The 15,921-nt window shown below is 44.1% G+C and overlaps 1 protein-coding gene across 1 annotated transcript in view; it reads right to left on the bottom strand.

Moving 5' to 3' along the window:
• The window catches only part of SVEP1 (sushi, von Willebrand factor type A, EGF and pentraxin domain containing 1), a 481,292-nt gene that overhangs the window by 96,204 nt on the left and 369,167 nt on the right, over window positions 1-15,921 (bottom strand). The window contains exons 34-37 of the mRNA XM_077475265.1: window positions 15,803-15,887; window positions 15,427-15,618; window positions 13,644-13,811; window positions 11,008-11,680 (exon numbers count right to left, since the gene is read on the bottom strand). Coding sequence (XP_077331391.1) covers window positions 11,008-11,680; window positions 13,644-13,811; window positions 15,427-15,618; window positions 15,803-15,887 — 1,118 coding nt within the window. The remainder of the gene's footprint in view (window positions 1-11,007; window positions 11,681-13,643; window positions 13,812-15,426; window positions 15,619-15,802; window positions 15,888-15,921) is intronic.

Raw genomic sequence — 15,921 nt, 5'->3', positions numbered from 1 at the left:
GATTTGCCTCCCGCGGGTCGGGGGCCCGATCGGGCCCCCGCCTGGTGCCTGCGGCGGTCGGTTTTCGTTCGGGAGCGATCCCGGACGAGGGGACGGCCATTCATTCATGGCCACCCCCTCGCGATCGCTCCCGACGAATGGAAATCCCCGGTGACATCACTTCCTCTCCTGTAATGTAAACACAGGAGAGGAAGTGATGTATTCTCTCCTCCGTGTCGGTATTTTTCGTTCCGACACGGAGGAGAGCGGATCAGTGAGTTGCACCAACACATCCCACACACAGTAGAACATGCCAGGCACACTCACACCCCCCCTTTACCCCCCGATCACCCCCCCAATTACCCCTGCCCCCCAGTCACAGTGACACCAATGTCATTTTTTTTTTTTTTTTTTGCATTGGTGTCATTTGTGACTGTAATAACTGTTAGGGCAGTTAGGGTTAGCCCCCTTTAGTTCTAATGTACCCCCCTAACCCCCCCAATAAAGGTTTAACCCCGTGATCACCCCCCGTCGCCAGTGTCACTAAGGCTGGGTTCACATTGCAGCGGTTTATGAGAACGAATGTGATTCGCACCGCACTGCAGTGCAAATCACATCCGATCTCTGTGCGATTCGAGTTCAGCCATTCGCCGCACCCGCCGCACCCGCCACACCCGCCGCACCCGCCGCAAATTCGCACGGGACCCTTTTTTTGGCCCGCAGCAGAATCGGATCGCATGGGTGTTCACACCATGCGATCCGAGTTTGCAGATCGCACTGCGATATGCGAACTGATCTGGGGGTGTCAGTAACATTTCACTGACACTCCCAGCAGTTCGCATAGGGCAGTGTGAACTGCCGCCGGGAGGCATGCGATGCGGGAACCCGCCGCAGATTCGCGGCGTTTCCGCATCGCTCCAGTGTGAACCCAGCCTAATAAGCGATCATTTTTCTGATCGCCGTATTAGTGTCACAGGTGACGCTAGTTAGGCAGGTAGGTATTTAGGTTCGCCGCAGCTTTTTATAGCGCTAGGGACCCCCATATACTACCGCATAAAGCCCCCTGATTGCCCCCTAGTTAACCCTTTCACCAGTGATCACCATATAACTGTTACAGGTGACGCTGGTTGGTTAGTTATTTTTTTATAGTTTCAGGGCACCCGCCATTTATTACCTAATAAAGGTTTAACCCCCTGATCACCCGGCAGGTGTCATTTGTGACTAATAACTGTTAGGGCAGTTAGGGTTAGCCCCCTTTAGTTCTAAGGTACCCCCCTAACCCCCCCAATAAAGGTTTAACCCCGTGATCACCCCCCGTCGCCAGTGTCACTAAGGCTGGGTTCACATTGCAGCGGTTTATGAGAACGGATGTGATTCGCACCGCACTGCAGTGCAAATCACATCCGATCTCTGTGCGATTCGAGTTCAGCTATACAGATAGTATGGCTGAATTCGTGTCGCACCCGCCGCACCCGCCGCAAACTCGCACGGGACCCTTTTTTTGGTCCGCAGCAGAATCGGATCGCATGGGTGTTCACACCATGCGATCCAAGTTTGCAGATCGCACTGCGATATGCGAACTGATCTGGGGGTGTCATTAACATTTCACTGACACTCCCAGCAGTTCGCATAGGGCAGTGTGAACTGCCGCCGGGAGGCATGCGATGCGGGAACCCGCCGCGCATTCGTGGCGTTCCCGCATCGCTCCAGTGTGAACCCAGCCTAATAAGCGATCGTTTTTCTGATCGCTGTATTAGTGTCACAGGTGACGCTAGTTAGGCAGGTAGGTATTTAGGTTCGCCGCAGCTTTTTATAGCGCCAGGGACCCCCATATACTACCGCATAAAGCCCCCTGATTGCCCCCTAGTTAACCCTTTCACCAGTGATCACCATATAACTGTTACAGGTGACGCTGGTTGGTTAGTTATTTTTTTATAGTTTCAGGGCACCCGCCATTTATTACCTAGTCTCACTAGTGTACCCCTAAATTTAGGGGTGTCTACTTTCTAAAATGGGGTCATTTGGGGGGGGGGGGGTTTGTGCCATCTTGGCATTTTATGGCCTTCAAAACTGTAACGCCCTTAGAAAGCCTGAAGGCGGTGCTTGGTTTTTGGGGCCCCGTACGCGGCTAGGCTCCCAAAAAGTCCCACATATGTGGTATCCCCGTACTCAGGAGAAGCAGCAGAATTTATTTTGGGGTGTCATTTCACATATGCCCATGGCATGCGTGAGCAATATATCATTTAGTGACAACTTTGTGAAAAAAAAAAAAAGTTTGTAATTTTCCCGCAACTTGTGGCAAAATATAAAATATTCCATGGACTCAACATGCCTCTCAGCAAATAGCTTGGGGTGTCTACTTTCTAAAATGGGGTCATTTGTGGGGGTTTTGTGCCATCTTGGCATTTTATGGCCTTCAAAACTGTAATAGGTAGTGAGAAGTGAACTCAAAAAATTACGCCCTTAGAAAGCCTGAAGGCGGTGCTTGGTTTTCGGGGCCCCGTACGCGGCTAGGCTCCCAAAAAGTCCCACATATGTGGTATCCCCGTACTCAGGAGAAGCAGCAGAATTTATTTTGGGGTGTCATTTCACATATGCCCATGGCATGCATGAGCAATATATCATTTAGTGACAACTTTGTGAAAAAAAAAAAAAAAAAAAAAAGTTTGTAATTTTCCCGCAACTTGTGGCAAAATATAAAATATTCCATGGACTCAACATGCCTCTCAGCAAATAGCTTGGGGTGTCTACTTTCTAAAATGGGGTCATTTGTGGGGGTTTTGTGCCATCTTGGCATTTTATGGCCTTCAAAACTGTAATAGGTAGTGAGGCGTGAAATCAAAAATTTACGCCCTTAGAAAGCCTGAAGGCGGTGCTTGGTTTTCGGGGCCCCGTACGCGGCTAGGCTCCCAAAAAGTCCCACATATGTGGTATCCCCGTACTCAGGAGAAGCAGCAGAATTTATTTTGGGGTGTCATTTCACATACGCCCATAGCATGTGTGAGCAATATATCATTTAGTGACAACTTTGTGTAAAAAAAAAAAAAAAATTTTTTTTTTGTCATTATTCAATCGCTTGAGGCAAAAAAATAAATATTCAATGGGCTCAACATGCCTCTTATCAATTTCCTTAGGGGGTCTACTTTCCAAAATGGGGTCATTTGGGGGGGTTTTGTACTGCCCTGTCATTTTAGCACCTCAAGAAATGAGATAGGCAGTCGTAAACTAAAAGCTGCGTAAATTCCAGAAAACGTACCTTAGTTTGTAGATGTGACAACTTTTGCGCAAACCAATAAATATACAATTATTGACTTTTTTTTTACCAAAGACATGTGGCTGAATACATTTTGGCCTAAATGTATGACTAAAATTGAGTTTATTGGATTTTTCTAATAACAAAAAGTAGAAAATATCATTTTTTTTCAAAATTTGCGGTCTTTTTACGTTTATATCGCAAAAAATAAAAATCGCAGAGGCAATCAAATACCATCAAAAGAAAGCTCTATTTGTGGGAAGAAAAGGACGCAAATTTTGTTTGGGTACAACATTGCATGACCGCGCAATTACCAGTTAAAGCAGCGCAGTGCCAAAGTGTAAAAAGACCTCTGGTCATTTACCAGCAAAATGGTCCGGTCTGAAAGTGGTTAACTGAACAAGCTGAAGTTAGAACCTGATTGGCTACCATGCAAAGCTGCACCAGATTTTGTACTCTCCAGTAAATTAGCTCCTACGTGTAAACTCTGAGCTAAGCCTACCACTGATTAAGCAGCAACATATTTGGGTGTATGCAACATAAAAAAGATAAAGTCTTTGTAAAAAAAAAAACCCTTGCCAGAAAAATTCCAGAGGTATGGCGATTTAAGATTTGAGTATATTAGCACACTGAAATATTAATTTTGGGTGGGTTTGCCCCTGAATGTTTTATAACTAATTGAATTAAAAGATAAGTACACATATTATCTTCCTAAACAATACTGCACCTATTTAACTTTATGTCTTCCCTGCTGGGAGAAATAAATAATAGATTCTATATCCCACTGTATTCTTAGAAAGTACATCAAATAACTAAATATAAAATATCAAGCAATGCAGAATAAAGCAATCTGAATACAGAATACAAGTTTGTCTAAACCCCAACTGTTCTTTCATCCCATATGAGTCTAACCAGTCAACTGTGGAAAGCCATTCCACAATGCAGAAATCCTGCAGGTAAACTGAAGTGGCGAGAAGTGTAGACTACAGATGGCTGAATGTAAATGAAGCAATGCTTACTGGGTCTGGTCTGGGCCTATGATGGAAGCTCTCAGTGAAAAGAATAGTTAAAGGTAGTAGGTTACATTTGCATTTTTAATTGGTGTCCCGGAAATGTTTTATTGAAAGTAAAAACAAACATGTATTCCATCTGTAGCAATTCTTAATGCTAAACTTTTAAATGACTGCTCTGTAGTCAGGATTTTTGATATGTCAATCAATACATCTAAAATTTATATTTTATATACAGTGGGGGTTATATACTAAAGGCAAATACACTTTGCACTACAAGTGCACTTGGAAGTAAAGTCGCTGTAGATCCGAAGGGGACATGCAAAGAAAATACAAAACAGCATTTTAGTTTGCACATGATTGGATGATAAAATCAGTAGTGCTTCCCCTCATTTCAGATCTTCCCCTCAGATCTTCCTTACAGATCTTCCCCTCAGATTTAAAGTGACTGCGCTTCCAAGTGCACTTTCACTTGCAGTGCACTTGTAGTAGTGCAAAGTGAATTTGCCTTTCGTAAATAACCCCCAGTATCTCACAAAAGTGAGTACACCCCTCACATTTTTGTAAATATTTTATTCTATCTTTTCATGTGACAACACTGAAGAAATTACACTTTGCTACAATATAAAGTAGTGAGTATGCAGCTTGTATAACAGTGTAAATTTGCTGTCCACTCAAAATAACTCAACACACAGCCAGTAGCCTACCTAACGGTATTCCCGAGTCTGGCTCGGGGTAAGATTTAAATACCATAAGCGGTATTCCCGAGCCAGACTCGGGATCGCATTGCTGGATCCATGAAAGGGTTTACTTACCTTGTCCCCTGGATCCAGCGATGTCCCCCCGCTGTGATCTGCGAGCCGTCCTCCGCTCAATCTGTCACAGTGTCAAGCTCCGTTCCCTGTGAGCGTTGCGACGCACGGGGACGGTGTTCGGCGCCAAATTCAAAAAGTTAAAAACACAGTATAGATACAGTATAATGTAATCTTACAGATTACAGTACTGTATCAAATAATTACACATCCCCTTTGCCCCTAGTTGTTTGTATAGTGCCCTGCATACAGTTTTATATTATAAATACTCGCAGAATTGAGCGATAGTAATTTGTGGGGAAATTCGTCATAAAACACTAAGTAATGACAGCGACAATTCTGCAACTCAGCATATTTCAGTGTTTTTGATTTGATTACATTATTGATAAATTTTTATTATTATTATATTATTATTTTTTATAATTATTTATAGTTATTTTTTTATATATATATATATATATATATATATATATATATATATATATATATATATATAATTTATGATTTCATATTTCAAATTTTATCATACCCGGAATGTCTATTAGACTCTTGTTTGGACAGATTTAAGTGAATTATTTCTAAGAATATCAGGCCTACAATATAAAACGCCAAATTTCCATACAAAATAATTGTACCGCTTTCAGCACCTAAAATCTGAAATAATCATACCGCCAGGGAGGTTAATTTCTAGACCGCTGGCAACAAAAGTGAATACACCCCTAAGTGAAAATTTACAAATTGGGCCCAATTAGCCATTTTCCCACCCTGGTGTCGTGTGACTCGTTAGCGTTACAAGGTCTCAGGCCGCGTACACACGGGCGGACTGTTCGCTCAACTTTGTCCGCTGAACAGTGTTTCAGCGGACAGTGCGCTCGTGTGTGGGGCTTCAGCGGACAGTTTCAGCGGACAGTTTGACGAACAAAGTTTTTCGGAAATTCCGAAAAACTGTCCGCTGAAACTTGGTTTGAGCGGACAGTCCGCCCGTGTGTAGGCCACTTTCGAAATGAGCAAACTGTTCCCGCTCGGAGGAAAGTCTGCTCATTTCGAGCGCGTCTCCAGGTAGGCGGGGCCCGCGAAGGAGACGTCGCGGGCCCCACCGCCTGGTATGGACTTAAAGGGGAACCCCAACGCCGGAAAAAATCGGCGTGGGGGTCCCCCCAAAGTCCACAACAGACCCTTGTCCGAGCACGCTACCCGGCCGGCCAGGAAAGGGGGGCGAGCGAGCGCGCCCCCCCTCCCGAGCCGTACCAGGCCACGTGCCCTCAACATGGGGGGTGCCTTGGGGAAGGGGGGGCCGCGCGACCCCCCCCCACCCCAAAGCACCTTGTCCCCATGTTGATGAGGACAAGGGCCTCTTCCCGACAACCCTGGCCGTTGGTTGTCGGGGTCTGCGGGCGGGGGGCTTATCGGAATCCGGGAGCCCCCTTTAATAAGGGGGCCCCCGGATACCGGCCCCCCACCCTATGTGAATGAGAATGGGGTACAATGTACCCCTACCCATTCACCTGTAAAATAAAAGTACCCAAAAAAAAACACAACACACGAGATAAAATATTTTATTGCACAGCTCCGGGGGTCTTCCGTCTTCGGGGGTCTTCTCGCCGGACTCCTCCGCTATCTTCTTGTAGCTCTTTTGCTAGCGGAGGAGTCCGGCTTTCTTCCTCCCCGCCGCCGGCCTCTTCTCCCGACTTCGGGGGTCTTGTCCCCCTCTTCGGTTCTTCTGCCGGGCCACCGCGCCTTCTTATAGCTCTTTTGCAGGCGGTGGCCCGGTCTTCTGTCGCCGCCGCCTTCCGTTCTTCTGCCGGGCCACCGCGCCTTCTTATAGCTCTTTTAGAGGCGGTGGCCCGGTCTTCTGTCGCCGCTGTCGCCTTCCGGTCGCCTTCCGTTCTTCTTCTTCTTCTTCTTCTCCAGGAGATGTTGACACGTCGCTCTCTCCGGCCGGAATGCCAGAGCCGCGCTGTGCGGCCACTTATATAGTGACAATGGGGCGGTGTCACATGGTATATGTCACATGGGTTGGTCACATGGTGACCCCGCCCCCTTACGATGTCATAGTCCCCATGTGACATCAACCCATGTGACCAACCCATGTGACATATACCATGTGACACCGCCCCATTGTCACTATATAAGGAAGGCGACAGCGGCGACAGAAGACCGGGCCACCGCCTCTAAAAGAGCTATAAGAAGGCGCGGTGGCCCGGCAGAAAAACGGAAGGCGGCGGCGACAGAAGACCGGGCCACCGCCTGCAAAAGAGCTATAAGAAGGCGCGGTGGCCCGGCAGAAGAACCGAAGAGGGGGACAAGACCCCCGAAGTCGGGAGAAGAGGCCGGCGGCGGGGAGGAAGAAAGCCGGACTCCTCCGCTAGCAAAAGAGCTACAAGAAGATAGCGGAGGAGTCCGGCGAGAAGACCCCTGAAGACGGAAGACCCCCGGAGCTGTGCAATAAAATATTTTATCTCGTGTGTTGTGTTTTTTTTTTGGGTACTTTTATTTTACAGGTGAATGGGTAGGGGTACATTGTACCCCATACTCATTCACATAGGGTGGGGGGCCGGTATCCGGGGGCCCCCTTATTAAAGGGGGCTCCCGGATTCCGATAAGCCCCCCGCCCGCAGACCCCGACAACCAACGGCCAGGGTTGTCGGGAAGAGGCCCTTGTCCTCATCAACATGGGGACAAGGTGCTTTGGGGTGGGGGGGGGGCGCGCGCCCCCCCCTTCCCCAAGGCACCCCCCATGTTGAGGGCACGCGGCCTGGTACGGCTCGGGAGGGGGGGCGCGCTCGCTCGCCCCCCTTTCCTGGCCGGCCGGGTAGCGTGCTCGGACAAGGGTCTGTTGTGGACTTTGGGGGAACCCCCACGCCGATTTTTTTCGCCGTTGGGGTTCCCCTTTAAGTACATTCCAGGCGGCGGAGCCCGCGACGTCTCCGTCGCGGGCCCCGCCTACCTGCACACGTGCTCGAAATGAGCGGACTGATGCCTCGTGTGTGGGCGAGTCCGTTCATTTCAAAAGTTGCGCGGACTTAGTACGACGAACAAAGTTTGCCGTATTTGTCCGCTCAAAAAGTGCCGTGTGTGGGCGTGTTCGTTCATTCAAAAGTTTGAGCGGACTGTTTGACGAACTTAGTTTCGGCAGACAGTCCCCGCGTGTCTACGCGGCCTCAGGTGTGAATGGGGAGCAGGTATTTTAAATTTGGTGTTATCACTTTCACTCTCTCATACTGGTCACTGTAATTTCAACATGGCACCTCATGGCAAAGAACTCTCTGAGGATCTAAAAAAAAATTGTTGCTCTACATAAAGATGGCATAGGCTATTAGAAGATTACCAAGACCCTAACACTGAGCTGCTAGTGACCAAGACCGCATTTTAACAGGACAGGTTCCACTCTGAACAGGCCTCGCCATGGTCGACCAAAGAAGTTCAGTGCATGTGCTCAGCGTCATACTCAGAGGTTGTCTTTGGGAAATAGACATATGAGTGCTGCCGGCATTGCTGCAGAGGTTGAAGGGGTGGGGGAGTCAGCCTGTCAGTGCTTAGACCATACGCCACACACTGCATCAAATTGGTCTGCATGGCTGTCTACCCAGAAGGAAGCCTCTTCTAAAGATAATGCACAAGAAAGCCTGCAAACAGTTCACTGAAGACAAGCAGACTAAGGACATGGATTACTGGAACCATGTCCTGTGGTCTGATGAGACAAAGATAAACTTATTTGGTTCAGATGGTGTCAAGCGTGTGTGGCGGCAACCAGGTGAGGAGTACAAAGACAAGTGTGTCTTGCCTACAGTCAATCATGGTGGTGGGAGTCTCATGGTCTGGGGCTGCATGAGTTCTGCCACCACTGGGAAGCTACAGTTCATTAGGGAGCCATGAATGCCAACATGTACTGTGACATACTGAAGCAGAGCATGATCCCCTTCCTTCGGAGACTGGGCCGCAGGGCAGTATTCCAACAGGATAACGACCCCAAACACACCTCCAAGACGACCACTGCCACGCTAAAAGGAAGGTGGAGGAGCGCAAGGTCTCTAACATCCACCAGCTCTGTGATATTGTCATGGAGGAGTGGAAGAGTACTCCAGTGGCAACCTGTGAAGCTCTGGTGAACGCCATGCCCAAGAGTTTTAAGGCAGTGCTGGAAAATAATGGTGGCCACACAAAATATTGACACTTTGGGCTCAATTTGGACATTTTCACTTTGGGGTGTACTCACTTTTTTTTTGCCAGCGGTTTAGACATTAATGGCTGTGTGTTGAGTTATTTTGAGGGGACAGACAATTTACACTGTTATACAAGCTGTACACTCACTACTTTACATTGTAGCAAAGTGTCATTTCTTCAGTGTTGTCACATGAAGATATAATAAAATATTTACAAAAATGTGAAGGGTGTACTCACTTTTGTGAGATACTGTATATTCATATTCATTTAAAACCACACATTTGTGCACAAACAAAAACAGAAAATAAGATTAAAGCAGCAAGCACAAAAATAAGATATCCCTTCTCGTGTATGCAATTATTTTCTAAGAAATAGCTAAAAGGAATTACTATGCTGGAATCTGTTTATGTGTGTACAACTGACGGTGTCCCTGCTCAGCACTGAGGCTGTTTGGAGGGCAACCTCAATGTCAAAGGAGATTATATAAGTGCTTTGTCACCATTCTTTATTTAAGGGGGTCATGGAAAGTTGGTGTGTACCTCATTATCACTTTGGATAATAGTGACTTTTGGGTAACTTTATCAATTCAGGAAGAGACAATTGCCAGCACATCTTTGATAGGGTCTTTCATATGGACTTTTTTTTCACTCGTAAGTTTTTTTTCACAATTCATGTATTATTGTGTGCTTATTCTCAATTTGTGCACTGTGAACATGCATTGTTTTATTAAAGCAGAGTTACACCCAATTCTTGAAGTTCAAGCCCCCCCCCCCCCGCTAATCACATTGCCATCAATCAACAGAATGTTTTTTTTTTCAAAGCTTATCAACTCTTATGGTGATTGGACAAGTGCACTTCTGCTGCACCTCACAGCAGAGAGGTACGTCATATCCGGCCACCCATTGGCTCCTAGGATATAAGTGTCATCAATCCCAGGAGTCAATGGGTATACTCTGCAATACAATGAGAGTGCCATGCTTTGTACGCAATGCACATGTGTGAGATTGGAAGGTGCATGCTGGGTAGCCAGCAGCACCGTATCCTGGAAGGAGCTTTGAGTGGACTTCAGATGCCCTCACTGAAGATAGGAGCATACTTGCTAAGGAGGTGACAGTGAGTAATTTGCAGAACTATCTTACAAAAAAGACTACATTTACTACATATGCCAGAATGTATTATATAAGATGCGACCATTGCGGGGGAGTTTGTTGGGGGGGGGGGGGGACTGGAACTCCACTTTAAATACATCTAAAACTCCGATCTGGATAATAGTTTCTATGGGGTACAGTTGTGGCTTCATAAAATAAGGACAGCTATTCTACCACTTCCAATGCCCCTAGGAATTAGATGGGAACTAGAGGTGCAACCTTCTCAGGACATTAGCATCACTTCTTCTTATAGATGCTGGTTGACAGTGTGGTTGCTCCCCAATCAAATCTCCTCCCAGTAGTAATCTGCCTAACTCACATGTTAACTTGAGCCTCTGCAGCAATCCTTTCATCTAGGCTTTGTTTTTGGCTATGGAGTCCTATTTTAGAAGATAATTTGTGGTACTTTTACAATTTATAAGTAAAGGTTAATGCACAACATCAGTCCCTCGTGAACTACTATATGTCTTTGTTCTTCCCTTCTGCTTCAAAGAACTAATAAACAAGTCTTAAAGGTGCATTTATCCTGTAATGATGGTCATTTTGATAATAAGTGTTACTTTATCATGAATGCAAATGTAAATTAATACACAGTATCAACAACAAAGTGATATTTAATAATCAGAAGTGAACACACACACCTCTATAACTCCATTTTCAAGTTCAGGTGGCTGACCACAGGATACTGGATGGCAAGTTGGCAAACGGCCACTCCATTCTCCAGAGGCTTGACAGGTTCGTTTCTTTTCCCCTTTTATGTAATATCCTTTATTACAGCTGTAAGCTACTACAGCATCAAAGCTGTAATTGTTTCCAATGACATAACCATTTTTCATCCGAGGTGGTTCTCCACAGCGGACAGGTATACAATGGATAGTGGATGGTGATGGGTTCCATTCTCCACCTCGCAGGCACTCAATTTTTCCTGTTGTGTTTAATACAAAGCCTTCCATGCATTTAAAGCTGACTGTTGTGCCAGATACAAACTTTGCTTTGCTGATAGATTCTAGGATGCCATATGGAACCTCCAAGGGCTTTTCACAGAAATCAGCAATGCAATGGGGTAGTGCTTTACCATCAGGTGGTACCCACTTTCCATGCGCATTGCAAAGCATTTTACTGTTATCAGCCATACTGTACCCATCAAAGCAGTAATAATATGCAGTATCTCCATACAGCCGATGTGCACTGTCTGAGGAAGCATGGTTCACATTTGGGGGCTCATCACAAGATACAGCCATACATTGTGGAATGCTATCACTCCATTTTCCAGAAGACAGGCAGGTTATAGTTTCTGGACCAATTAAAGTGTACCTGTATAAATAAATGAAACAACAGTTTATACAGTATTATGCTACATGATATCTATATTTAAGGCACTATTGAACATACAATATAATTTTAAATAATATATATACGCTTTTAAGCATTTAAATTAATGGTAACTATGCATGTTTCAACAAAGGCTTCTAAATAAAAATAAAAATTGCTGGTTGGATATTTAAAAAAATATAAACTACAACTTAAATCCATGGGTATCGTAGTGTATGTTAAGCCACAAATTTTATTTATTTTTTTGTTTCTTGTTTCTGAGATTTTCCCTCATGTCTTGCTGATAATGGTTTCACCAGACAGGATGATATGGGTTCTAATCCTTCCCCTCTCTATCAAAAACTAAGAAGAAAAATATTTTAACCACTTCCCGACCGTCTCACGTACTTTTACTGCGGCACAATGGCACTGTTGCACGAAACCCCGTACAGGTACGGGGGTTTCCTTTAAGAGCCGCGGGGGGGGGCGCAATGTGCGTGGCCGTCAGACGCGATTGCCACTGGCAACATGCGATCGTGTGCACGAGAGTCAGCACGGGGATTTGTGTGTGTAAAGTGTAAACACACAAATCCCTATTCTGTCAGGGGAGAGGAGACATATTGTTTGTTCCTACTAAGTAAAAGCAACGATATGTCTCCTCCCCCAGGCAGTCCTATCCCCACACAGTTAGAACACACAGAGTAAACACACATTTAACCCCTTGATCACCCCCCTAATGTTAACCCCTTCCCTACCCATGACATTTACACAGTAATCAGTACATATTTATAGCACTGATCGCTGTATAAATGTCAGTGGTCCCAAAAATGTGTCAAAAGTGTCCGAACTGTCCGTCGCAATGTTGTACTGCTAAAAGTAAAAAAATATATATAAAAATTGCATAAATCTTTCTCATAGTTTGTAGATGCTATAACTTTTGTACAAACCAATCAATATATATGCTTATTGCGTTTTTTTTATACCAAAAATATGTAGAAGAATATATATTGGCCTAAACTGATGAAGACTTTTTTTATTTTTTATTTTCGGGTTATTTATTATAACAAAAAGTAAAAAATATATTTTTTTCCAAAATTGTCGCTTTTTTTTGTTTATAGCGCAAAAAATAAAAACCACAGAGGTGATAAAATAGCACCAAAAGAAAGCTCTATTTATGGGAAATTTTGTTTGGGTGTAGCATTGCATGACCGCGCAATTGTTAAAGCAGCGCAGTGCCAAATTGTAAAAAGTGCTCTGGTCAGGAAGGGAGTAACATTTTCTGGGGCTGAAGTGGTTAACATCACACTTTGACGTTACTCAATTGTTTATTTGTAGACAGGTGCAGTCTACTTTCTCCACTGCAGGTGGTGCTTATTGCAGGGGGAGAGGAAGTCAAAAGGAACATGGTTCCTCTATGGTTTCCAGGGTCATTGGGGAATTTATCAGATTGGATGCTGCTGCCCCATGTGACTCTAGCAGCCACCTTGGGTCAGGCAGAGCCTATTTAAGACCATGACTCCCAGGTTTGGCATGCATTTCACATTTGTAGGTAGTGTAGAGACAGGTCACTCTTCTGACAGGGACAGTGATTAGCAACAGGGAGACTTTTCAGACGAGTAGGTTAGGGACATGCCATCCTTCTGGAGATCTCCCTATTTGGGCTTGGACTAGCCAGGCCACATTCCACCCCTTAAGATGGGAGCTGTTAGCATATCTGAAACCTGCTCTGCTACACATTGCTGTGATAAGCTGTGAGTGTTTCTGGTCAGGTGTCTACCCACCGGAGTTGTTGTGAATTACTGGATTCTGCATTAAAACATGCATTAATACATGTTCAGTTCGGCACAATGCTGCACCTCCCCACATGTTGATATTACAGTCTCAGACTCTGAAAAGCTTTATGTACTCATCATGGAAAGGAAAGTTTGCATTAAAAACAATGTCTAGTAAATCCTGATTTTCGTACCCTTCTTTGCAAGTGTAGGTCACTAAATTTCCAAATGTGAACTCTTTTCCTTTGGAGATGGCATCTTTAACAATTGGAGGAGGTCCGCATGATAAAAGCTTGCATGTTGGAGCATCATTACTCCATTTCCCTGAAGATTCACACACCAGAGACGAAGCACCCTGCAAGCTAAGAAATAATTATGTTAATCAAATCAAAACAGGCAAAGTTGATACATATACACTCACTGCCCACTTTATTAGGTACAACTTGCTAGTACCGGGTTGGACCCCTTTTTGCCTTCAGAACTGCCTTAATTCTTCATGCAATAGATTTAACAAGGTATTGGAAACATTTTTCAGAGATTTTGGTCCACATTAACATGATAGCATCACACTGTAGCCCATCTACTTCAAGGGTCGATGTGTTGTGCATTCAGAGGTGGTATTCTGCATACCTTGGTTGTAACGAGTGTTTTTTTCTTGAGTTACTGAGTTACTGTTGTCTTTTTTAACATCTTGAAACAGTCTGCCCATTCTCCTCTGACCTCAACAAGGCATTTTCGTCCACACACTGAATATTTTCTCTTTTTCGGACCATTCTCTGTAAACCCTAGAGCTGGTTGTCCGTGAAAACCCCAGTAGATCAGGAGTTTTGGAAAAACTCAGACCAGCCCGTCTCTCGCCAACAACCATGCCATGTTCCAAGTCACTTAAATCTCCTTTCTTCCCTGTTCTGATGCTCAGTTTAAACTTAAGCAAGGTGTCTTCACCATGTCTAGATGCCTTAATTCATTAAGTTGCTGCCATGTGATTGGCCGATTAGCAATTTGTGTTACCAAGCAATTGAACAGGTGTACCTAATAAAGTGGCTGGTGAGTGTATATATATATATATATATATATATATATATATATATATATATATATATATATATATATATATATATATATATATATATATATAGATAGATAGATACCGTAGATATAGATATATATCTATAGATATAGATATACCAATCATTAGATGTGGTGGCTGCATTAGTTTGCCATCTTTTTAGACTTTTCCCTCGGTTTTCACCTGGTGATCTAGTCAGTAACACACCTCCTGTATTAAAGTGTCCCCACTCTGGATGAAGGAGCACAGGGGACACATAAGATAATGGCATTGTCAGTCTGGAGGGGGGAGTGTTAAATGTACTATTATATTCAAATGCACTGACAAACTGAAGCCAAACTACGGCTAACACTTTATAATCAGTTACAGCAAACTGTTTGTTTTTTCCTTTTGAGGTAAACGTTTTACATAAATGAATATAATATGATCATTGTAAGTACTCCTTCCAGTGTTGCATGGTTAGACCCATCCCTGTAAAGGGCTGGGCTCTGAGGAAGAAGGCATTCCTTTGAAACGCGTCAGCCGGCAGTGGCCCTTGTTATCTCCTCCGTGACTTCTAGAGTTTAATATTTGTAGACCAATTGCTGCTATTCGGTGACTATTTACATTGCAAGAGTTCTACAGATGTTTGTGGGTAGTGTTCCTTTTATTTACTTTTAATAAAATATATCCAAAGGATAATGCACAAGGCTGGTGCGCCCTTTTTTTCCTTTTCTCTTCTACATCTAGATCAACGGACTTAATGGCTGAATAACCAGATGAAAATAGAAGAAAGAAAACCTAAAAAAAAAAACTAATAAAGACATCACATCTAAGAATGGTAAGCTGCAATATAATAAATGTTTGGGTTACTGCTTTAAGAAATACATTTGTAACGTCTTCTTCTTGCAATTTATCTTGTGCATTACCTGTATCCTGTGTCACATATATATGATGTAATTGACTGAAATGTTAAGCCACTAATGGTAAGATTTCCGAAAGCTATTTCCTTTGGTTTAGGGCATGTTACTGATTCACAGGTTGGTGCTCCATGACTCCAGGAACCATCGGCAAGGCACGTACTCTCTTCATGACCAGTTAGGATGTATCCATCATTGCATCTGTACAGCATAAGACAAAAATACTAGTCACAATTCTTGGCTCATACCAATGATTTAGGCAACGCGTTTCAACAGGTACAGTCACACCTCTTCCTGAACCCTAAATTTTTCTTCACGCTGTTGTGGAAACCAAATTTCAAGCTATACGCTACATTTCTAATAAAATAATAAAGCAGCAATTTACCTGAATATAACTTTTTTTCCGTAAGTGAAGTTGGAGCCCACAATGCTGCCATGTTCTGGAACTGGTGTTTGATCACAAGACACAGCTATATAAAATGAATATAAGCACAAACGTGAACC

Source organism: Lithobates pipiens, unplaced genomic scaffold (genome assembly GCF_037356315.1).
Source record: "Lithobates pipiens isolate NorthernLeopardFrog02 unplaced genomic scaffold, aLitPip1_a1.2 Scaffold_13, whole genome shotgun sequence".
Classification (NCBI taxonomy): domain Eukaryota; kingdom Metazoa; phylum Chordata; class Amphibia; order Anura; family Ranidae; genus Lithobates; species Lithobates pipiens.
Note: the sequence above shows the minus strand (reverse complement) of the source record. Positions and strands in the feature narration are given on the sequence as shown.